Source organism: Macaca fascicularis, chromosome 10, assembly GCF_037993035.2.
Source record: "Macaca fascicularis isolate 582-1 chromosome 10, T2T-MFA8v1.1".
Taxonomy (NCBI): Eukaryota; Metazoa; Chordata; class Mammalia; order Primates; family Cercopithecidae; genus Macaca; species Macaca fascicularis.
In genome coordinates, this window is record NC_088384.1 from 68,602,877 (window position 1) to 68,627,839 (window position 24,963).

The 24,963-nt window shown below is 43.4% G+C and overlaps 1 protein-coding gene across 2 annotated transcripts in view; it reads right to left on the reverse strand.

Moving 5' to 3' along the window:
• Positions 1–24,963, reverse strand: part of DTD1 (D-aminoacyl-tRNA deacylase 1) — a 178,545-nt gene that overhangs the window by 76,381 nt on the left and 77,201 nt on the right. Inside the window, exon 5 of one of the 2 annotated variants that reach the window (XM_045362426.2) lies at positions 8,382–8,462. The exons of the other annotated variant lie outside the window; for it this stretch is intronic. Within the exon in view, the coding sequence (XP_045218361.1) occupies positions 8,382–8,462 (81 nt within the window). The remainder of the gene's footprint in view (positions 1–8,381; positions 8,463–24,963) is intronic. 2 annotated transcript variants of the gene reach the window in all.

Genomic DNA, 24,963 nt, shown 5'->3' on the forward strand with positions numbered 1-24,963 from the left:
AAGGAAAACCTAGGCAATACCCTCTTGGCATAAGCTTTGGCAGAGAATTTGTCTAGGTCCCCAAAAGCAATTGCAGCAAAAACAAAAATTAACAAGTGGAACCTAATTAAACTAAAGATTTCTAAAGTAATTTCTTTCATTGTTCATTCTGCACAATGAAAGAAATTATTCATACAGTAAACAGATAAACTATAGAATGGGAGAAAATATTTGCAAACTATGCATCTGACAAAGGTCTAAAATCCAAAATCTACAAGAAATATTTTAAAAATCAACAAGAAAAAAACAAATAATTCAATTTTTTACATGGGTAAAATTATTATTATTATTATTTTATTTATTTATTTTTTTTTTTAGAGACAGGGCCTTGCTCTGTCACCCAGGCTAAAGTGCAGTGGTGTGATCATAGCTCATTGCAATCTTGAACTTTTGGGCTCAAGTGATCCTCGCACCTCAGCCTCCTAAGTAGCTGGGAGTACAGACGCACACCACCATGCCTGGCTTATTTTTATTTTTCATTGAGACAAGGTCTCGCTAAGTTGCCCAGGCTGGTCTTGAACTCTTGGTCTCAAGTAATCCTACTGCCTCAAACTCCCAAAGTGTGCTGGGATTAAGGTGTGAGCCGCCATACTCAGCTGCTATTTTATTTATTTTTTATTTTTTGAAAGACAGTGTCTTGCTCTGTCAGCCAGGGTGGAGTATAGCAGCACAATCTGAGCTCACTGTAGCCTTGAACTCCCAGGCTCAAGTGAGCCTCCTGCCCCAGCCTCCCAAGTAGCTAGGACTGACTACAGGCATGGGCCACCATAACTGGCTTAAATTTAAACTTATGAAAAAAAATTTAATTAAATGTTAAGTTCCACAGTCTCACTAACTGCATTTAGAGTGCTCATTAGTCACAAGTGGCTAGTGTCTAATGTACTGGACAGTGAGATGTAAAATATTTGCAACACTGCAAAAAATTCTATTGGACAGTGCTGGTCTAGATAGTTTTAAAACAAATAATAAAAAAGTCATGGTTTTTATCGTCCACATGCACTGCAATTTTAAACAATGTTAGTGATAAAATACCAACATCCTTCCTGCCCCCATTGATCCTCTCCATATGCCAATGTCCAAATAAACCTGCCTAGTGAGACAGAGGACAACTTTAATCCAGGGGCAAACTAAAGCCTCAGTTGTATCCCTGCTCAAATGAATGCTAAAAATGAAAACAACAAGAAACCAGTGTGTATTTTATTCCCTTTTTCTGTCCCTAACAGAGCTACCCTAAAGAAAGTCTATAGGTGATTCTATGAAAATCTAGAGAGAAAACTGGTAAAGAATTTTAAATCACCAAACTCCATATACCCCCTTAAAATTTCACATAACACATATACAAAGGGGACGGGCAGTGGAGGGCAGAGCACACCATTCTTCAACTCTCAACTGTACCTGTTCACATGGGAGGGAAAAGGCAACTCTGGCCTCAGACTCCCATTCTGGTAAAGTCCACTTCCCAAATACAAGCCTAAAATAGAACCAGCTTCTTTATTCCGGAAATGAATGGAAAAACGGGGCCGTGGAGAGCTGTTCAGCTCTCTATTACGGTCCATGCATTAAACATTAACACAGCTATAGTCTCTTTCCTAGCACAAGTATTAGAAATGCACACAATGTTTCTGATTTCAATTCCCATCATATTCTGCAATGCTTTCAGAGGGTTCTGAATTTTTTAGTTCTCATTGGGTCATGCCTTCCTGGCTGCTGCTAGCTCCACCTGCTAACACATACCTCCCCACCCCCCACCGTCCACCCCGGGGAATGAGGATCAGGGCAAGGACTTCCTGCTTCCTACTCAATGTGCTGCAGGCATTTCTCCCAGGTACACGGGTTACCCAATTAAACACCACATTCCTGGAAGGAAATCTTGGCTCTGATCATTTCTGTGAATGCTTCATAGCTAAAAAACCAAACACTAGAAGATAAAATGAGAGCAGACAACGAAAATAACACTTGGCAATCTAGTATAGCAAGATGGGTCATTCCCGGCAAGGGCCCTTCCAGACACCCAAAAGGTAATAGTTTATGCCCCAAAAGTGTTATGCTGTAGCCCCCTGACATTATATAGGAAAACCCCAGGGTCACCCTGTCTCAGGGCCATTGCATGTGCTGCTTCTTCTCCCTGGAGTGCTCTTCCCATCCCACTTCGCCTCATTACAACCTTTTCCTTGGCTCAACTTCTCTTCCTCAGGGAAGAGTTCCTGTACCCTGCATGAGTCTAGGTCCACACTCCTTTGACACTCTGTACTTACATTTCATGGCACTTATCACAGGTTATAATTAATACTTATTTGTAGAATTATTTCAAAAATCTCTGCCTGATCCCAAGTCCGAACACTCAGTGAGGAGAGGGTCTGTGTCAGTTTTGTTCGTCATGGTATCCCAAATGCCTAGCGCATGGCATAGTAGGTAAATGATAATATTTGATAGGTGAACAAATTGATTAGTGAATGAATAAACATCTTTTGAGAAGCAAGGAACTATGTTCTTATACTGATATAACTTTAGCTTCAAATATAGATAGACCATGCATGGGTTTTATTAATTAAAAGAAATAAAGAGATATTCCATTTTACTCTTTGAAACCAGCCCCTGGCATCAGATAGCTCTTTTGATGAATGGTGAAGGGAGAATCAACTAACAACCACCTCTGAAGTGGGATGTGATGACACCTTGCTTAAAGATTAAGAAGGCACAAGTCCAAACAGCCTTCTGCAAACACGTTTTCTCCAATTTTACAAAACTGTCTTCTTTGTTACTGTTACTGTCCAAAGACTGTGCACCCCATCATTCAAAATCCTATATTCGCTAGGCACAGTGGCTCATGCCTGTAATTCTAACACTTTTGGGAGGCTAAGGTGAGAGGATCATTTGAGCCCAGTTCAAGACCAGCCTGGGCAACATAGTGAGACAGCCTGGGCAACATAGTGAGACTCCATCTCTCCAAAAAATAAAAAATTAATTGGGCATGCCTATAGTCCCAACTACTCCAGAGGCTAAGGTAGGAGGATTACTTGAGCACAGGAGATTAAGGCTGCAGTGAGCCATGCTTATGCCATTGCATTCCAGCGTGGGTGACAGAAACCTTATCTCAATAAAAAAAAGAAAAAGAAGAAAAAAAAGAAAACCCTATATTTATGTTTTACAAACATAATACACTATAAATACCTCCTATTACTTCCTACAGTTCACTAAATCTAACCTGGGCTATCACTGTGGAAGAGATTTCTCCTTTATCAGAAGGTACTTTAGCAAACCACACTGCTGTACAAGTTCTAATCCCTCTTAACTGGCTATTTGTAAAGCTGCTCAGATTTGAAGCCCTGTGTCCCTGGCCCTGACACCCCCTCTTCACCTCCCTCCACCAACACTGCCACCCTCACACCCTGTGTGCTGTCACAGTTCCTCAAACTCACCCAGCACCGGCCCTCTCTGGGACCCAATTTGGAAGTTCCCTCTACCTAGAAGGCCCTTCCTTAAACCTCCGCATGATTCCTCCCTCCCACAGGTCTTGACTCAAATGGTTCCCTAAAAATGCAGCCCACTGGGAAGCCCTATCCTTCTCCTCTGCCTGACTTTTCTCCATCACTTTCATCACCACCTGGCACACCTGTCTGCTTTTGCACCATTTCCCATAGCTCCGCACAATCCCCAATAGACAAGAATCTAAGCTCTGTATGTATCTTTTTATGTTCACTGCTATATCCCAAGTGTCTAGACAGTGCCTGGCACAAAGTAGGTGTTAAATAAATATTTGTGGAAGGCCTGAGTCAGTCTGCATTGTGGTGGTGCAACTTCTCATAAAATCTCTTCCCCAAGACTTTCTACTCTAATCTGGTCTTTGAGTAGGGCCATAGCCATGGTCTGCTACAAGGAAGAACATGGTGGACAACAGAGGACACACACATCAATAAGAAAAAGAACATCTCCATTAAAAAGATAAAAACCAGTAAAAGTCAGGAACAGACAATTCACATATGCACATGCGCGCACACACACACACACATCATATAGCTAATAAATGTATGTTTAAAAGGTTCAACTTCACATATAAGAAATGACACGTAAATTCCAGCTAGATCACTTGTCACCTACTAAATTGACATGGATTTTTAAAGCATATACAATATTGGGAAGAATCCAAGAAAACAAGTACTCTTATACACTGCTGCTGGGAAGGTAAATTATAAACTTTTTGGAAGGCTAACTGGTCATATATAACTATACATAAAACAGAATATAACTAGAATTCCACTTCTAGGAAGTGATCCTGCAGAAATTACCAAAGGTATATATGCAAAAATAGATGTGCAAAGTGCACACACTGCCTAAATATCCAACAATAGGAGATTAATATTTAAAAGCTGATACATTCACATTATAGAAAACTCCATAGCCATTTATAATCATGCTAGAGAAGAATATTTCAAGTGGGGAAAATGTTTATAAAATCTCTTTAAATAAAAACAGGACACAAACTATGGTGGATATTCTATATCTCAGAGTAGGAGAAATACATATGTCATTGATTTCTGTAAATGCGTGTCTCAGTATGGATCCTCCAGGAAACAGAACCTGAGGCTGACACTTTATTTAGCAGGTGCAGACCCAGGGTGACAAAACTGAGGACACTGGGAAGGGAGGTAAGGACTGGGACATGATGCAAAGGCGCTACAGGCTCCCACTTTATGATGGGCCTACAAATGACACTGAAGTTGGCGCAGTGCACGGGACTTTCTCTGGGCAAGCAAAAAGAAAAACCATGACTTGGTGTACACTGAAGGGTAGAAGGAAGAGTGGAACTTATCTGCCTGGCTTCCTCCCTTCTCCTATTCCCATTGGTCAGTGTGACTACAACACACTTTGGGCTGCATCAAAGAAGGTGCATTTGGGATGTCACATCAAAGCACAAGTTCCTACTTAGGTATTTAGCTTTGAGAAAAGAGAGCCAAAACAAACCATGGAGTATGAAATGTGCTGATTTGTTTTTTAGCCCTATGAACCTGTGACTAAGCCAGAGTTGAGTATGCCGCAACAACAAAACCTGAATGCACATATGAGAGAGACACTCTGTCACCCAAGTGTCTGCCATGGAGCCACTGAAGCTGGAGCAAGGCGCAGGGCTCAGTCACTCCTGCCTCCCCAAGATGTCTGCCATAACTTCTCCCTTCCTGGCACCTCTGCCCCCTGCACATTCGCACAGCCACCCATGGCCACAGGCCCATGGCAGAAAGCACTCTCACATACACCTGTCATGCGCACCCAACTGGCAGCTCTTTGTAAGGAGGAAAACAGGTCTGGCTTTATACATGCCAGGGGCACCTTTATCCTTCCAGCACCTTTATCCTTTGCCGCATGTTTCCTTCAACACGCTCTAAAGGGTTGGCTGTGTCTTGTGAACTGATCTCTGGAGCCTTTTAGCCTTCTTCTTTCCTTCCAGAAGCCTCTTATCAAAACTGTCTGTGGCTGGGTGCAATGGCTCACATCTGTAAACCCAATAATTGGGAGGATGGCTTGAGGCTAGCAGTTTGGGACTGGCCTGGGCAATATAATGAGACCCCATCTCTTCAAAAGAAATTTTTAAAATATCCCAGGGCATGGTGGCTCGCACCAATTGGCCCAGCTACTCGGGAGGCTGAGGTGGGAGGACTGCTTCAGCCCAGTTTGAATAATTTACAGTGAGCTACGCTCATTGCATTCCAGCTTGGGTAACAGTGAAACTTTATCTCTAATAAAAAAAAACAAAACTGTCTGTGCCTCTGTGGGGCTGAGCCCTCAGGCACAGTCACTTAAAACAGGATTTGAGAAACTTCTAACTTCAGCTTCAACATGTGGAGATTTTGGGAGTTGCCACTATCATCTTTGTAACAAGAAAAGGCTGGACAAACTGAAAATTAAAGACTTTTCTTGAACCCATCAATAAACTAAGATCACGGACAAATCACCACTTTGAAATCTGGAGAGACAAGCAAATCCAGAGTGACAGTTGAGATCTGCTTTGCTGTGGCAGAAGCTTCTGGAACCATAAACTGAAAGGAACATCTAAATGGTAATTTGGGGCTGGGTGTGGTGGCTCACACCTGTAATCCCAACACTTTGGGAGGCCTATGCGGGTGGATAACTTGAGGTCAGGAGTTCGAGAGGCCACCCTAGCCAACATGATGAAACCCCATCTCTACTAAAAATATAAAAATTAGCTGGGCATGGTGGCATACACCTATAATTCCAGCTATGCAAGAGGCTGAAGCATGAGAATCACTTGAACCCAAGAGGCAGAGGTTGCAGTGAACTGAGATCACCCTACTGCAATCCAGTGTGGATGACAGGGTGAAACTCCATCTCAAGAAAGAAAAAAAAAAAAGTCATTTGGTGAACTGCTGGAGGTGAACATGGACTAGTGTGAAAGTGAGAAACTCCTGGGAGCTCATCATGCAGAGGTGGGGTGGGGAGGCAGGAGTGGGGAGATCCACATACTTTGGTGGACCTTTCCAGACAGGAACTGGACCAGATTCTCACAGTGAATTGCTGAGAAGATCCTCATGTGGCTCCAGTAGGAGGGAAGAGCAACCCATGAGAAATACACGTAGCCACATCTCCATAACAAAGGCCCACTTTCCAGGGAAAGGCCTACTCTCCAGGCTTTGCAGAGCCTGGTCTGAGCTTTGAAAAGGGAATTCCTCCTACTCTTATCCCCTCCAGGATATCCATCTAAGTAGAGGGGGGGAAAAGCCATAGTTACAAGAGGTCAGGGCTTTGAGGAAATAGGCTAGGAAGGCTGCAGGCAGAAAGGGAGCAGGAACCTGCTGCCATTGCCTGTCCTTGGAATCAAGCAAGAAGCATGGCGCCCAGTCAGCTTGCTCGAATTCTGGAGCATATGTATCCCACCTCTGGGAATACTGCCAGTTCCTAACCATAAAACTACCCCCAAAGAAGGTCACAGTTGAATGGGAGCATAAACTGCATCAGGCTATCTTTGAATTGCAGAAAGCAGTAGCTCAGTCAAAGCCTGTTGGGCCCTATGATCCACACTCAGATATGACTTTGGAAGTGTCTTCAACCTGCACTTATGCAGACTGAAGCTTACGGCACAGCTCATGACTACCAGCCAGCAGCAGTCACTGGAATCTTAGACCTGAACATTTCTTAACACAGTGGTATGGTATACGCCACTTGAGAAATGATGATTGGTCTGCTATTGTGTACTAATGAAAACTGCCCCAATGACTGAAAGACATAAAATAATCTTGAAATCTGAAATACCCATAATGTCTTAGACAATATTGTCAGAGAAACACTCGAATAAGAAAGGCAGTTTCCAGAAGAGTGACATAATAAAATGGAAATGGTTACACAGAAATATGCTAACAGAGGAACTCAAGGAGTTACTCACTGTATGCATGAACAGGCAGTCTATTTTCACCTAGGGCCAACTTTGGAGCCACCTGAAAAGCTACTGTCACATGGACAGTGCCCTATGAACAACTCACAACTGACCAACAAAAAGCTGCCTGGTTTACAAATGGCACTCCAAGAGAGACAGGCAGCATTCCATTTGGAAGTCCATTACACCACAACTGACTCATGGGAAAACTCTGATTACAGAAGGTTAAGAGTAAATCAACTCAGTGTCCTAATCTGTAAACTGTTTTCCTCTTAATGAAAAAAAAAAAAAAGGCAACAATATGAGTCCTGAAGTTTGAGCATATACAGACTCATGGGCAGTAGCCATGGCTTGCCACATGGTCAGACAGAACACAGGGCTATTGAAGGTATACCCACATGGGGCATGAACCTATGAAAACCACTATGGTAATTTAAGGAGCTTAACAGACAAGTTGATGCCTATAAGAACCTTCTTCCAGGATAGAAGGTAACTGAAACCAACAAGTGGATACCGGGTATGCTCACTTGGGCCAGCCATCTGTGTCCAAAAAATGAATAGACAGGGGAGTTATGGCAAGGTAGAGATGAGTTGACTGTCAGCATTTTTCTCTTGCATGCTCTAAGGCACAAAATGTCAAGGACTGCCCTGTCTACCAGCAAGAAAGAGACTACAGACAGCTAAGGGAGGAAGGCTCCACACACAGCTGCCAAGGACAACAGACAACGTGGGACCACTGCTTCTATGCTCAGGAGGCCATACATGGGTCCTACCAGGAACATACATTTACTCTGGATTAGGTTTTGCATACTGGGTGGGATATGGTAATGCTCAAGACACTATTAGCAGATTAAAACAATAGATACTGTGCCCATCTGGGACAGCATGTTACATTTCTTCAAAGCAAGGAACACACTTTACAGCATAATGTCCAACAATGGGCGAAGAAATCTCTCACCTGGTCACACATCACATATATATCACCCTCAGAGTAGTGGTCTGATGGAGAATTGAACGAGGTAATTGAAATGTCTGTTGCCTAAAATGGGAGGAGATGAGCATATGAGGGGCTGGTTATACACCTTCACAAATACAGGTTCCCCCTCTCAGTGGATCAATTATACTTCTTTTTAAAATCCACAGTGATTACCCAGAGCTTACAATACACACTTGTAACTCATCGAAGCCCACCTTCAAATAACACTGTACTGCTAACGCCTGTGGGCAGGTACCATAGAAGAGCACTCCCAGTTCCTCCCTCCCATGGCTGGTGCCACTGCTGCCACTCATCTCCCTAATCCATATGCCACAATCGCCAGGACATCATCACTATGATTGGTTTAAATAGTTAACTTTTGGGTCAAGTAAGAATAAGAAAAATAAAAGACCTTAGTTTACTTTCTTTTTCCTTTTTTTTTTTTTTTTTTTTGGAGACGGAGTCTTGCGCTGTCCCCCAGGCTGGAGTGCAGTGGCCGGATCTCAGCTCACTGCAAGCTCCGCCTCCCGGGTTTACACCATTCTCCTGCCTCAGCCTCCCGAGTAGCTGGGACTACAGATGCCCGCCACCTCGCCCAGCTAGTTTTTTGTATTTTTTTGTAGAGACGAGGTTTCACCGTGTTAGCCAGGATGGTCTCGATTTCCTGACCTTGTGATCCGCCCGTCTCGGCCTCCCAAAGTGCTGGGATTACAGGCTTGAGCCACCGCGCCCGGCCTGTTTTACTTTCATTTACCTTTCCCTGATGCTCTTCTGTTCTTTATGTAGATCCAAATTTCTAACCTATTAATATATTATTTTCCTTCTACCAGGAGAACTTCTTTTAACATTTCTTGCAGGACAGGTCTACCAGCTATGAATTCCCTTGGTTTTGGTTTGTTTGAGGAAGTTTTGTTTTTTTTGTTTCATTTTTAAAGGATAACTTCCCTGGATTTAGAGTTCTAAATTAGCAGCCTTTTTCTTTCAACACTGGAAACATTTTCTTCTGCTCTCTTCCTGCTTACATGCTTTCTGACAAAAAGCCCATTCTAATTCCTGTCCTTGTTCTTCTCTAGACAATGATGTTTCATTTTCATATTGAAAAACTTCCGAGTAAAACACCTTCCTCCAAAAAACACTTGGTGGATCCCATAGAATTTCCCATGAGATAAATCTGAATGGTATGTGCAATCTAGACAAATTAATGATGGCTCAAGTAGATACATCTTGTCATAAAAAGTGTCTGTGGGGCCTCATCTGATTTTCACATTATAATATTTAAAATAATTGCACACCTTGTCTGCAAACCAGATTGTAAATGAATCCGGTTGCTTATAAAGTGTCCCAAATGGACAGACAGCTCAGCGTGCCCAGCTGGCTTCTGACTTCTGAGATGACAGCTTCCCATCCCATCAGGAGTCTCCTGCATGAGGGTGTGTGGCTCAGTACTCAGGACCACCTAACCCCTGGCTAACTCAGATAAAAAACTCCGAACCACTCACCCGGCCTAGAAACACGCAACAAATCACTGGGATACAGAGCAGAGAACACTCAATTCTTGCAGGTGGTTATCTGTTGACTTACAGAAAAGGACTGGCGAAGAACTATTCTGAACCAAATTACTTACGGATACACAGTCAAAACAGAAGTCTCTCAGTGGTGGTTTCTGGGGATGCAGTAACAGCTGGAAGACTTGTATGGTTCATAAAATTGTCCTTGTGATACAGATAAACTCACTCATTCAGGGAACCATTTTAATATGACACCACCAAAGTTGAACCCGTCATCCGCTCTGAGCTGGCTTTATTTTGTACTTTTAACCTCCTGAAGTGAGGCCTGTTCAAGGTCACCTTGTCTCAGACCACAGAAGGAAAATAGCTGTGTGGTTGCTTTGCTGTCTCCCTGCAGTAGAGTCACGGAGGCCTTGGCCTGTACACCACAGGAGTGAGCACCCCACGTTGGAATCAGAAGCCCACTCCAGAGGCAGCGACACCAGAGACTTCAGTTACCCAGACAGTGGCATGGACCTGTGCTATGACAAAATGAAGGTCAAAGTGGGTGTTCAGTCCAGGCACGGCAGCTCACACCTGTAATCCCAACACATTGGGAGGCCCAGATGGAAGGATCACTTGACCCCAGGAGTTCAAGACCAATCCAGGCAACATAGTGAGACAAAAAAAAAGAAAAAAAAAAAAAAACATAGACAACAACAACAAAAATCACTGTGATAAAGAGTGTCTCTACAAAATTTAAAAAAAAAAAAAAAAAAAAAAAAAGGCCAGGCATGGTGGTACACACCTTTAGTGCCAGCTACTCAGGAGACCGAGTGGGGAGGATTGCTTCAGCCTGAGAAATCGAGGATGCAGTAACCCATTTTTGTGCCACTGCACTACAGCCTGGGTGATAGAGTGAAATCTTGAATAAAATTAGTGATTTGATAATCTGCATAATGGGTGTTAGAAATGAGTTCTCACCAGTGAAATTAATGGTAAAGAAATGTAGATTGGCTACGATATTTGAAGCACACTCCCCTCCATAGCATAAACAAGGTATATAAATCTACCTAGGTCTATAGTCTCTACCACACCTAGGGAAGGTGTCCAAAGTTTAATTCCTGAGCAATGATACATATACTGATCCTGGATCAGAGACTTCTGAGGGCCTAATGGAGACCCTACAGGTAACAGCTCCTGCTCCTGTATCTAGAAGATGTGGCATCTGCCTTGAGCAAGGAGGCTTCAGCAAGCTAACAGAACAGGTTGTGGGAAATATTTGGGGCTTACTTATTAATGCATGTCTCTCTAATAAATCTTGTAGAACAGAATTTGGTTACTTATTTCTATTACATCTGGCAGTGAGTGGAATAACCAGCCCTTACCCACCTCAAACATCTAGCAGTGATAATTACCTACCAAAAAGAATCTAGGAGTTGACTATGGCCAGTTTGATTAGGTCAGTTTTCAACAGCAGTTTATTCTTCCCCCTGACAATCAGGCAGATCAGTGTTACATATAAGTCATACTAGAAAGGGTAATTATTTGAAATCTCACTTTTAATATCTGTTCTCCAAAAAATGTATCTCAAGTTCCCAGACTCCTTAGAAAATTAAAGACACTAGTAGCAAATTAAAATCACTACTACAGTTTGGATGCATGTCATGTAGACCTCAGACTATAATAAGGTGGGAGAGAACAAGGTTCATGCGCTTTATGAGGGAACCTCGTTCCACACTGTGAATAAATAAATAGGCACCTGATCCTTTTGATAATGGTGACTGCCAACAGCACTAACCACCAGTATCATTCCCATAGCAACGGTTGTCAGGCCAACAGGCCTTTGCAGATGCAATCAAAGAAAATGTAAATCAAGAAACGCTTTCACAACTCAAAAGGATGGTCTTGGGAAAACCAGAAATAAGTTGCTGGCTCACTCATGGACCTGGTTAAGGATGTGGCTCACTCTGGGTTTAATTCTGAATACTACAGAAATGTCAAAGAACAGCTGCTGACATAAGCCCACGGTCTCACTAGCTTTTCCTTCCACTTCTAACAAGCCATCTCAGGGATGACCAGACAACAAGGAGAAAAGAGGTCTCCTAGAAAGCCAAGGCCCAGAAGAGTGAGGAGAAGGCCTGTGTCCGGAAGGGTCTACTGATTCTAAACCTAAGACATACTGAGAAGAAAATCAACTCTCTATCAAGGAATGTAGGGTGAGCAGGGGAGGGGAAAAAAAAGTAGTGCTGGCAATGCAGGAGGAAGGGAAGGGGAAGGGGCGGTGATGAGGGGTGGAAGAGAAATGGGGAGGTAGAGAAAGAAAACAAATGGACCAAAAAGGTAAAATGTTGCCTACCCAGAGGGTAAACAGCTCACCTGAGCTTCATTTCAACATCGAACATTTAGCTAATATCCATTTTATATCCTAAAAGTGTATTTCTGACATGTTTTCAGATCTTTTATTTTAGAAAAGATCACAGTTAAATATGGTCTCGCCAGGAATCAAGTTTCAAAATACTATATTACAAGTTTCCAGAAAGTGTCAAGTGTCAGAACTCAAGAGATACTACATGTACAGTGAGATGTGGAGTTAAAGTAGGCAGTGGATTGACCTAGAAAGATGCAAGCTCAGATGAAGAACAATTTCTGGACAGTAAAGTTAAATTACCAGTGGAGGTGTTAACAGTCCGCCCCTCACCCAGAGGCCTCATAAAATCAGCTCTGTTTCCTCCCACCTAAGGGGCTGAGCTGGTGCACCTGCAGACAGAGGGCTGCGAGGTGGCCCCATAGCCCCAGGTGCTCTCAAGGTGCTGATCAACCTCAGGCTACATCAGGTCGCTCCAGTACACAGTTTCACTAATTTCTCTTATTTGCTGACCTACCTGACCCTGCTGGCATTTAGTGAACCTCTTGGTTTCAAATTCTCTTCTAAGTCTTTCTTTTATGTTCCAACTAAATTGTTGGAACAATTGTCTCCTATTGTCTCAAAAATCTCAGGGAAACCTGCATTTCTAATTTATCCCACAACAGACCAAAGAATCAAGGTGTGCAGTGTTGTAGAAGTGAGCTCTTCTCTTTCCTCTCACCAAGCATGTTTAAGATCACACTTGCGTATCCACCAAGGAGATCTGAGGTTTAATTTTTAAAAAGAAGCAACTCCATTTCTCAAATTACTGCTTAAGACTGTGTAGATAGTCCTGAACTTTGTCTTAGAAGATGTATTTGGATAGAAGTTTGTTAAGTCCCAGGAAAGAGAGAAGAATAAGAGGGAATTCGGGACCTAGCTCTTGTCTGACCTGGCCTCTCTGTCCTGTGTCCTCTGCATCAGTAAACTGAAGCAGTTCTCCTTTGAGGTGTGGGGGGAATTTAATAAAACTGTATTGGTGGAAGGTTCTAGACACTCTGGAAAGTAAACATCTTCATTAATCAGTGTTTGCTGAACACCCATGGCTTATAAAAAGCATTTTCTGGGAACAGATTTCCACCACGTCCAACATCAGAGCAAAGCATTCTGCTCAGCACAGGATGGGCATTAGAGGCATGTTAGCCAGTTTTGATCACCCCTCCCCAGTCCTCGGTGTCCAGTATTCTTGAATAAGAGAAAACAGCTCTGGGAGGAAGAAAAAAATTCAGCAACATAAACTAGGAGCATCTCATCAATGAAATGTTCTCTACATAACTCAGAGCTGCACAAGAGAACATGGATTCTTCAGCAACAAGTTGAACAGTCACAGCTCCAGTCCATTAAAAAAAAAAAAAAGTGACATGTTATCTACTCAATGGAAAAACTTGTGCATGTTTTCTTTTGGTTTGTAGAAACAACATAGTGAAAACTCAAACCATTTCAAATGCACTTGAGCTGTTAAGGGTTGTAAAGCTCTTGAATTCAAGCAGAGAAAACAAAAGCCTCAAATAAGAAAATATTTACTTGCTCATAAAGTTCGCATGTAAGAGAAGGTATTCAGCTGTATGTTATTTATAAATGATTAAATTACTTTGTCACCTGAATAAAATAATGTATAGGAAATATCTGTTTCTTTTCTTTTTGGGGCGGAGGGGTGGGGCGGTGTGGGAGGCAGTGAGAATAAAAACAAGAGAAATGCACGGCAAGTAGGAGCTAGGAGTTGGGTAAATGTGAGTTCCTTTCTCCTTCCCTTTCCTGCCCTTTTGGGGGGCTTGATATGGCATTACTCAAGGGCCAACAAGAAATAGTCCAATGTGCCGGGCGCGGTGGCTCAAGCCTGTAATCCCAGCACTTTGGGAGGCCGAGGCGGGCGGATCACAAGGTCAGGAGATCGAGACCATCCTGGCTAACACGGTGAAACCCTGTCTCTACTAAAAACACAAAAAACTAGCCGGGTGAGGTGGCGGGCGCCTGTAGTCCCAGCTACTCGGGAGGCTGAGGCAGGAGAATGGCGTAAACCCAGGAGGCGGAGCTTGCAGTGAGCCGAGATTGCGCCACTGTACTCCAGCCTGGGGGACAGAGCAAGACTCTGTCTCAAAAAAAAAAAAAAAAAAAAAGAAATAGTCCAATGCACGCACAAGTGTAAAACACCAGACTGGGATCCAAAGGTCTGCCTGTCACTGAGCCGTAAGTTAACCAGTGGCAGAGCTGAGAACAGATAGGACCAAAATGTGATCCTACAAGCAGCAGCAGTCGGTGAAGACAGGCAGGACATCTCTGTCTTCAAGGCTCTGAAGATAAATCAGTTGTGTGTGCTCTCTCCTCTTGTCTGTTTTGCTGCTCAGCAGAACCTTGAGATTTCAGGTGGGTAGGGAGAAATGAAAGTTCAAACATACAAGAGTCAATTTTCCAATTTATTGACTACACCACGGGGTGGAGAAAACAGCTTCTCACAGGGAAGGCTGCTTGGGTTTCCGCTTGAGTTGTCTGGCAGTTGCAATTCAATCTGCACATGCTACTCCCCACCCACCCCCGACCCAATTTCTTTAGACAATTAGGAATAGCTGACTTAAAAAAAAAAAAAAAAAAAAAAAAAAGCAAGGCATACTTCAGATAAACAAAGTTGCTCTATCACCTCATTTTTTTATTCTACCAAACTGGCAAACATTCACAATGACGTGTTGACTCCAAGATGGGGAAGAGGCACCTGCAAACTCTGCCAGTTAAGGGCACAACATACAAACATCACAGAGGAGCTCTTGATGAGCAGTTTTGAAACCTTGGACATGTCTGCATTCTCTGCCCCAGCATTACGGGTCTGGGAACTTACGCCAAGCATCAACCTGGGCTAGATGGCAAGATTCAGTACAGTTCACCAAATCACTGCTCCTAAGAGGAAAAGCTAGGGCATAACTCCAAAATCCAAAAACAGTGATCTCACTAAATAAACTATGATATGTCTTAAGGCAGAATAGTAGGCTGCCATCAAAATTGAGGTCAGAAAATATTATTTCAAGGTATGCAAAAACATACCAATATTCACAAGATTAGGAGTAAAAAACTTAGGTTATAAATCAGTACATTGTGATCCCATTTTGTAAATATACACATAGGTATAGAAGGGCAGATATGCTCTATGTAGCCATAAGAAAAAAGGACTACATAGAAAAAAGACTAAAACCATTTTGGTACTGTGAAGGGTAGAAAGAAAGGTGATCTTATTTCCTTCTTTTTAAAACCATGTTTAAGTCTCATCATTGACTTAAAGAGCACAAAGTTTGAAGAAAATGCTTCCCCTAGACGTTCAGCAAGGATACAGCTTTCCTCTATTATGCCCAGGCAGCCACCTCTGCAAGCTCCCTAGAATATAACTCAAGAGCGGCACCCACACTCCCTGAGCATCTTGTTCCTCTCCAGCCGTACAAAGGGATGACAACAACATGGATCCAGCATCTGGAAGGTATGTTTGCCACTGTGTGTCAGCCAGACTTCAAGATGGTCCCCAGTGATTCTTGCCTCCTGGTATTCATGACCCATGTAGTCAGGTAGGTGTGACCTACATAACCAACAGGATGCAGCAGAAATGACAGTATGGGACTTCCAAGGCTAGGGCTCTGGGGGAAACCAGTCACCATGTTGTGAGGACATTCAAGCAGCCCTGCAGAAACGCCCATGTGACAAAACACTGAAAACACTGAGGCTTCCTGCCCACAGCCAGCACTACCTTCCCAGCCTCTGTAGTGGGCCACTTTGGAAGTAGGTGTTCCTGCCTGTCCAAATTACAGTGGACTGCAGCCCCAACCGACAGCTTGGCTGGAATCTCATGAGACACCCCTGGCCAGAAACACCTGGGCTCAATGGTCCAAATTCCTGACCCACAGAAACTGTGTAAAAAATGTTTATTGTTGTGTTGAGCTGCTAAGTTTGGGAGTAACCTGCTATGCTGCACAAGATAACTAACAGAGATAGCCTTACTTAAAGACCAATGTGACACACACAGAATTCACTTCCCAGGAGCTGGGACTGGGGTCTCCACAGCACAACTGCAGGCAAAGGCTGAGAGGTCTCTGCACAGGCACCCACGCTATTCTGCCCAGGGGGGTCCCGGGGACAGAGGCAGAGGCAGATTTCCGTCACCATGGTCTAGGGCTCCTCTGTGACACCCGGGAGGCCAGCTGACTTCCAAAACTGCTTGGTGAGCACTAACTGGGGCAGCAGAGGCGGGGCGTCAGCTCCCCCAGAGGAGAGAGCATCTGGCCTTGTCCACAGAGGCACTAGGAATCGATCTGGAGTCATAAGATCACATGTGGCCCCAAATTGGGGGTAAACCCACAGAACAAATGACCCTCCGCAAAGTAACTCTTGAAACTATGCGTGCGGCCCTGCAATCCCTATGATGTACCTTTAAGTTCATTTGGACCTTTTGATACTTGTTTTTGAAGTCGTCTCCAAGTAAAATTATTTAACTCTCAATATTATGACCATATTTTAAGTGACTTGGGTTAACTGCCTCCCTATGGAACGGCAACAAGCAGTTTCTAATTTAAACAGCATTTTTTCCATTCCCCTCTCTATCTCTTTTCCTGCTTTTTTAAAAAATCATAAACATTTGGTAATAATCTCAGAGTTGTCAGTTACTTTAAACACTGCAGGCAAACACTGGAAATCAAGACAGCCAGGCTTCCAAGTCAATAAAATTATTATTGCTCAGAATGTTTCACTTGCAACAGTTTCTCTGTATATTAATATCAAATCAAGTCAGTAAATTGGAAAAAAAAATCACCAAAGTAGGATATGTAAATCCACATGGAAATACAGAAATTTAGCAAGTAATTACAGGAAAAAAGGTAATCCTGAGAAATTTGGTTTGGTCATTTAAGAAAAGGTGATTCTCAAATGGTTTATAACAAAATAGAAAAATACGAGAAAGTTTTTAAATTGTTAGTTCTAAATTTTAAAAAAAAAACTTAAAATAGGGTTTTATTTCATTTTTTTATAGAAACATTTTTCTCTAAAACGGGTACAATCATTTTTATGTAGTGGGCCACCACACAATTTATAGGGAAAACTAATCAGATCAATGTTGGTTTCGTGGCACTCTCGGCTGAAACACACTTGAGGCCCACTCAGCCCCTCAACTACCCCTCTGAGGACCAGCAGAAAGACCTCTATGTGTTTGTTCCCCGCAGCCCAAACTAGAAATACCATCTTTCCTCTCCTGTAAGGGTCATTTTTAGTGTAATTTTAGACCTAAACAGGCTTTAAAGAGTCGAAGTGCTTTTGAAGATAATGAGTTACAGTATTTCAAAGAAACTGTACTTTTATTTTTCTAATCAACTGGGACAGACACAATTCTAAAAAGGTCAAGAATCATAAACTTGACAAGAAAAGTTTTCATCACTCTAGGCCTTTCCCTTTACATTATATAAGAACAGGAATCTGGGAAGAATTAAGTCCCTCCCATTCCCTCTCCCAATAACTTGTAAAAAGGAGTAACAGTCACAAAAGAAAATATGATTCACAGATACATTCTACCAGGTGTTTTGACTTGTAGAATTTTTCATACCAGAAAAGATTAAACATTTTATTAACTGTAAGGTGTTTAGGTGGGTATAAAACAGGAGGAAAAAACATTAATCAATCTCAAATGGTTTAAGACATCAAATGAAAACAAAAAGTTACACTAACATCCAAGAAAACCTCAAAATTTCAACTTGGGACTTGAACATACTGGACAGATTAAACAGCTAAGCTATCAATTAACAGTTACAGATAATAATAAGACTGTGGAAACCAGATGGCACTCCATCAATAAGCTACTCCCTATGTACGAACGACATCTGGTCACTTAACTCTTTCTGCAATTCATTAATTCGATAAACAGTTACTGAGCGCCTGTTATATACCCAACCACCACTGTGCTCAGTACCGTCATGCACAGAATGAAGCAGAACGCAGCTGGACGACAGGGCCCACTCGCTTTTTGGCTCAGAAGCCAGAGACTTCTATATCTAGGAAGCCTAATTATGAACTGAACAATACCTGTCTGGCTTATCATAACAAACATTTTTTGTGCAACGATAATGGTACAGCCCCAAATCAGCTAATGTATTAATTAAATAAAGGAAGTTTCCTAGACCCTACTGAATTCAGCAGGACCACTAACAATGAGGGTGCTGACTTGTTAGGTATCTGCTTTAGGTTTAAGCAATGGAGTTCCTCTATCTATCTAAACTCTGAAAAGGGGAGAGAAGATAATTTGAATAGTATAAAAGAATGTAAGACCCATAAAATAATCCTTTCATTCTTAGAGACTTTTTCTGAAGCTAAAATTCTTCAAAATACTGAGTTAGGATATCATTTTGCAAACTGCTATAAAATACCAATTTGGGAAATATATTTTGACCCAAACAGAGAGCCAAATCTTTTTTTCTTGAAAATTAGTATTGATAAACTTTTTGGCGAATACCCAAGTTCAAAAAAAAACTGAAAACAGCTATTCAAACTCACTAGATTTATTTAGCTATGGCATGTGAAACAAGCATCATGTCCAAGTCTGAAGTCAGCTAACTGCTTTACAAAGGTACTGAGGTTGCAAAGGACTTAATTGGTTCATAAGCTATCTCTAAACAGGTTGACTATTTTCTTTTTAATTTTCTTTACCTTGTAACAGTAACTTAGCTTTTACTTTTTTTTTTTTTTTTTTTGTGGCAGGGTGTCACTCTGTCACTTGGGCTAGAGTACAGTAGTGCAATCAATACTCACTGCAGCCTTGACCTCCTGGACCCAAGTGATCTGCCCACCTCGGCCTCCTGAGTAGCCGAGACCACAGGCGTGCACCACCACACCTGCTTAATTTTTTAACTTTCTGTAGAGAGGGGGTCTCACTATGTTGTCCAGGCTGGTCTTGAACTCCTGGGCTCAAGTGATCCTCCCACCTCGGCCTCCCAAAGTTCTGGGATTACAGGTATGAGCCACGGCGCCCAGCCAACCTTTGCATTCTTAAAAGCTGTATTTCAAGGTGGTTTGACACCTGGGTTGCTCTTGAATGTTCTGGTGACTGTAAATGGAGAAGTTTCTGCACGCTGGCCCCAGCTTTCCAAGTTTATGTTTCCTGCCCTCAGACTTCTTGCCCTAGCAACCTCACTTCTCTCTCCAGGCCCAGGTCTAGTGAGGACCAAGGGGGCTGCTCTGCTCCCACAGCCCAAACTTTTGTTTTTGTAAATGTAGATATACATGTCCTGCAAGTCATCAGAAATTAAGCAAATATAGTCATGCCAAAATATTCCTTTTAAAACATCTGCTCTAACAACAACCAATTAAAGTGATGACAGAGCCTCTGAAAAGTAAAACAGATGACCACGCTAGTGCTGTTTTTAATGCTTTATGCAATAAATAGCACAGGAGTAACTTATCCAGCTTACTCTGGCTTTAGCCTCTCGGTTATGAAGTCAATGCTTTAAAAGTGGAATAACTCAGAGTGCAATTGGCCAAAAACATTAAGCTGTTCTGTGCTGATGGAGATGGGATAAAGGCCTTGAGAAATAATGAAAAGGAGGCCCTGCACTGGGGAGTTATATTCGTTCATCATAGGGATCAATTAAAACCTCCGCATGACCCCAGACTCTTTACAACTACAATGTTTTAAACATGTTTTCATTGAAATGTTCTCAATTAAATAAGCCATTAAAGTAAGAGAACAAAATTTAAACTGTAATGAGACCAAGGTCGCAAGATCAAATAAATACTAGAGAATGAGAAAGGGGCCCCTTAAATGAGAATGTCATGTGAAGTGGCAGCCTTTCTCCATCCGCCTGCCTTTATTCTACTAAGCAAAAGAGCCACAGACTGCAGATTCCAGGGCATGTGCACTGTGGCGACTGTTTGGAAGAGCACTGACTAAGGATTGACAAGGCATCTCTCAGTTCCATTTCCAAGAGGTTGTCATCCACAGCCACACCCAAGAATGGTTAGTACACCCAAGAATCTGCCGAGTGGGTCCATGGGACAAACACTAAAGGAAATGACACAAAATAATTCACTATGAATGCCACCAGCACTCCAGACTCATGTTTTTCTGTTAATAGATGATATGATGATCATCACAATGTTTTCACTGTCTGGATGTACAGAAACCTCAGAAGGTGTCACTCCACGGCTTCTCTGTTCATTGGCTTGATTTGCTCTTAGCCTCTCACGAACCAATGAAGAACAACAAGATTTGATGTGAGCAGGAGAAACAGCAACACCATGTTCTCATTCCGATGACACAAAGTTTCTTTATTCTGAGTAAATGACTTCATTTAGAACTCTAATCAAAAGCAAGTATCTGTTGACAGCCTACTCTGTGCACTGCAATGGGAGCTGTGGGAGAGTTTTAAGTTCTGGTTCTTGCCTTAAGAAGTTCATAATTTAATTGCAGAACAAGAGATGAGCTCTTGAGAAGTCAAATGGAAATGACTTACATTTGTTTGTTTGTTTTTGAGACACAGTCTTGCTCTGTCACCCAGGTTGGAGTGCAGTGGCGTGATCTTGGCTCACTGCAACCTCCACCTCCTGGGTTCGGGCAGTTCTCTTGCCTCAGCCTCCTGAGTAGCTGGGATTACAGGTGTGCACTACCATACCCAGCTAATTTTTGTATTTTTGGTAGAGATGGAGTTCTGCCATGTTGGCCAGGCTGGTCTCGAACTCCTGACCTCAAGTGATCAGCCCACCTCAGCCTCCCAAAGTGTGGGATTATACGCATGAGCCACCGTGCCCGGCCAAAATGACTTATATTTGAAGACAATGAGAGCGCTAACAAACGGCTGTACACATCAGCAGTACACACACACAGACATCCCATGCCTGCCATTCAAATTCAAAATCCATGCTAGAGAGAAGAGGGCAGGAAGAAGGAGACCAATTTGCAGCCATGTAGGTGACAGAGTTACAGCATAGACTTGTGGACAACAAAATGCAGGTGTGTACTTGCAGACAATCCCTACAGGGAAGCAGTTGGAGACAGGAATGGAGACACAGACCTGGCTCAGTCTGAAGTTTGCTCTTTACCCCCAAAGGAACTGCAGCCAGCAAAGACTTGTCGAGAGAACTGCTGTGATCAAAGCGCTCAAGAAATATTAAGCAGGCCATGGTATGCAAGACACAGTACAGAAACCCTTGGCATGCAGACCCCCCCGGGAGCGATTAGAATAACTCCAGTTTGAAGTGATAAGGCCTCAAGTTCAGCAGTCACACACACACAATGGAAAATCTGGGTCATCTGCACCTAACATTTAAAGGCTGGGGAGAGGGGTGAGAGAGGCACTAAGAGCAGGCCCAGCAGAGCAAGTGCTCAGTCAACAGTGGTCACTCATGTTGTTTTCATTATCACCAAGATGTGGATGAACAAGCCCTGGTTACAGATGAGGAACAGAAAGCCAAGGAAAAGGGGGTAGATCCCAAGAGCCTGATCCGATGACAGAATCCCGCGCACGATGGGGAAAGAGGAGCTCAGCTGAGGAATGCGAAGACGGGCCAGCTTTCAGGCAGAAATACCCGGCCTCCAGTTTCGTGCAGGTCCACAGCCTGGAGGGAGTCGCCGGCCTGAGGGAAGCGGCAGGACTCTCAAGGACAGGGCATCAGGCAGCATCAAGGGCAGACCCTCGACCAGCCGGAGGCGACTCTGCTGGCAAACCCCAACTCCAGAGCTATGGCTTCCACCTGTGTGGCCAAAGGCCCCTCAGGAGTGGCCTCAGAGACACCCCTTCCCACACTCTCCTACTCACCTCACTACCCCCTGGTCCCCATGCCAAACAGCAGCTCATGATGTTTCCTATCACAGTCCAGATATAATTACAAGTCCACAAAGGGGTCCCTGCTAAGGAAGCTTGAACACAAGCGCTCTATAAAGTGCCCTCCTTGCCTTTTGAGGATGCAGCCAAGCCACCAAGGTGAGCTGCGCCTCTCAGATATGCCTGTTCTGGGTGAGACTTGCACCTCAAAGATGCTCGTTAGCCAAAATAAGGAGAAATCCATTTCTGCAAGCAAGGCAGCCACAGCTGCAAAAATGTCCAATTCTATAGCATTAAAGCTGAAAAGAGAACCTTTAAACGACCTCACATTCAGCTCTAAAAAGTTGAGAGGCAGAAAAATCTGGAAAAGGGCAAGTGAAGCTGTTTAGTTTCCTAGGAAAGAACAGTGAGCAGTTCAGAGGGGACTGTGAGCTGCTTGAAAATGAGAACCTGGTAGCTCATTTTACTCAACAATGCCACTGAGGCTCCAGACGCAGAAGAAAACACCTCCCAGTAATGACTCGGGGGCTCAGTCTCTATCCCCTGGCCACTGGCGGTGGTGGCCCCAGGAGCTCTAACACTCAGGATGGGGCCTTGCCAGAGGTGTGGGTCGAGCTAACTTCACTGACAACAGAGGTCTTCAAATGGTGCCACCAACCCACTGCTTGGCTCCTGGCTCCCTCACCCCTAAACAATTGCAGGATTCAGCTGCCACTCTTCAGCAATTACACTTGCATGCCAAAATCCTCACAGGAATATAACTGCCTGCTCCTTTTTAGAGCTGTTAGGAACTGACCTGTTTATCACGTGTGTAACACACTGACATCTCATAAAAAGAAACTCAAGAAAATTCAAAATTCAAAACAGCTTGTCCAACTATATCCTACAATCAGGTAGCACTCAGCACTCATCCAATAGTACTAGCCTAAAATGTGTTTTTAAGTTTCAAAACATAAATCAAAAATAGATAATAAAAACTGGTACTACAGACATCTGGTATCTTAAAAATATATAAACACATGGACAAACATATGTTGTTCTGTTCAACAGTATTACAAGAACCAAATACTGACATTTGTAACACCTTCAGGAAGCTATGTTAAAAGCAATGCATCTTGTTTTCTTATGGAAAAAGAATTGGCAACCTCTGTTTAAATTTATCAGCCATACACATGTGCAGACAGTTTAAGGACTGCCCTGGGCACCTTTGCACCTATAAGCATTTCTCATTTGGGATACGCAAGTCATTCCCATCTGAGGTAGGTAGGTACTCACTCCCTATGCATCTGATGAGGGCCTTCTGCAGGTCAAGTAATGTGCCAGGTGCCAGAGACAGAAGAGAAAGTGACCTGGACCCAGAGGCAGAGGTATGGGGAGAAGGGAGAGGGTGCTTTCTGTGGAAATCTGGCAAATAGATTTAGGTAAGAAGTGGCAAGTGACTGGACTCATTAACACAGAAGCTGGTGGTCAGTTCATAAGGCAGACGGATCCATGTCACAGTCGCTGAGGGTCACCTGAACGTGTGGCAGGGCAAGGAAGGAATGCCTTCATTGGATCAACAAATGTTCAAAAAAACACCTGCCATATGGCAGGGAGGATCTTGCCTTCAAGCGACACATGCCCTCTCACGTTCCATCCTTCCTTCAAGTGAACTCATAAGAAGGGAACTGTCAGCAGAGCAGCCCCATTTGGTTTCTGAGTCCCAAAACCTCCTCTCTGCCTGTCCCATCAGCAATCTTTCAGCTCTGGAAAGGCTTGTCAGGGCCGCTTAGACAACAGTGGTCTCCTCTCCAGGAGGAGCTGAGCCATCTTTGAACTCTGTAGTCCCCTGGCTGCTTCCTGGAACACCTGCTGCTGATGAAAAGCAGGCCCTGATTTGACGGGTACCAGCTGCTGAGAACAAAACACCCAAGGTAATCGTGGTGCAGAATGGCTGCTTTAATGAAAAGCAATGCCATCTGATGGGCTAGGTGCACTTCAAGAAACAAGAGGTCGGGTTTCCTTTTAAAAGCAAACTACACAGATCCCTTTGGCATCCCCACCACCTAGCCCTCCTTGGTTTCCACATCCACTTAGAATTCTCTCACACCTGCTGGAAGTCAGGGGTCGTAAGCATATCACAAGTGCCTCATACTGCCAGGCTGGATGGAACCGTTTGGCTGGCTGCTGCTTTAGCCGCCTGGGGCTGCTTCCAGGAGCAGCGCCTTCTTCCCTGCCCCTCCCACAATCTGCATTTAGAAATTCAGCACAAATCCCTTGTTTTCTTCAACTCTGGGTTTCATTTATAGGGGTTGGAAACTAATGTGCTTTTTGGCTCATATAATGAGAAAAATCTTTTGATTAAAATACACACATAAACTGATTCCTTTTTTGAAGCAAACACAATTTTCCATGTTGCTTTATTTTTTTTTTTTTTTTTTTTTTTTTGAGACAGAGTCTCGCTCTGTCGCCCAGGCTGGAGTGCTGTGGCCGGATCTCAGCTCACTGCAAGCTCCGCCTCCCGGGTTCCCGCCATTCTCCTGCCTCAGCCTCCCGAGTAGCTGGGACTACAGGCGCCCGCCACCTCGCCCGGCTAGTTTTTTGTATTTTTTAGTAGAGACGGGGTTTCACCATGTTAGCCAGGATGGTCTCGATCTCCTGACCTCCTGATCCGCCCGTCTCGGCCTCCCAAAGTGCTGGGATTACAGGCTTGAGCCACCGCGCCCGGCTCCATGTTGCTTTAAAAAAAATGAAGTAGACAAAGTGCAATCACTAAAGTATATCAAACTCTGCTAAAGGATGACAGAAAGTAGGAAGAAAACTATAGCAAGAAGATGGTGAAATCAAATGTCAAGGGAGAGAGACAAATCTTTCTTACAGAAGAATTCCAGGCCGGGCGCGGTGGCTCAAGCCTGTAA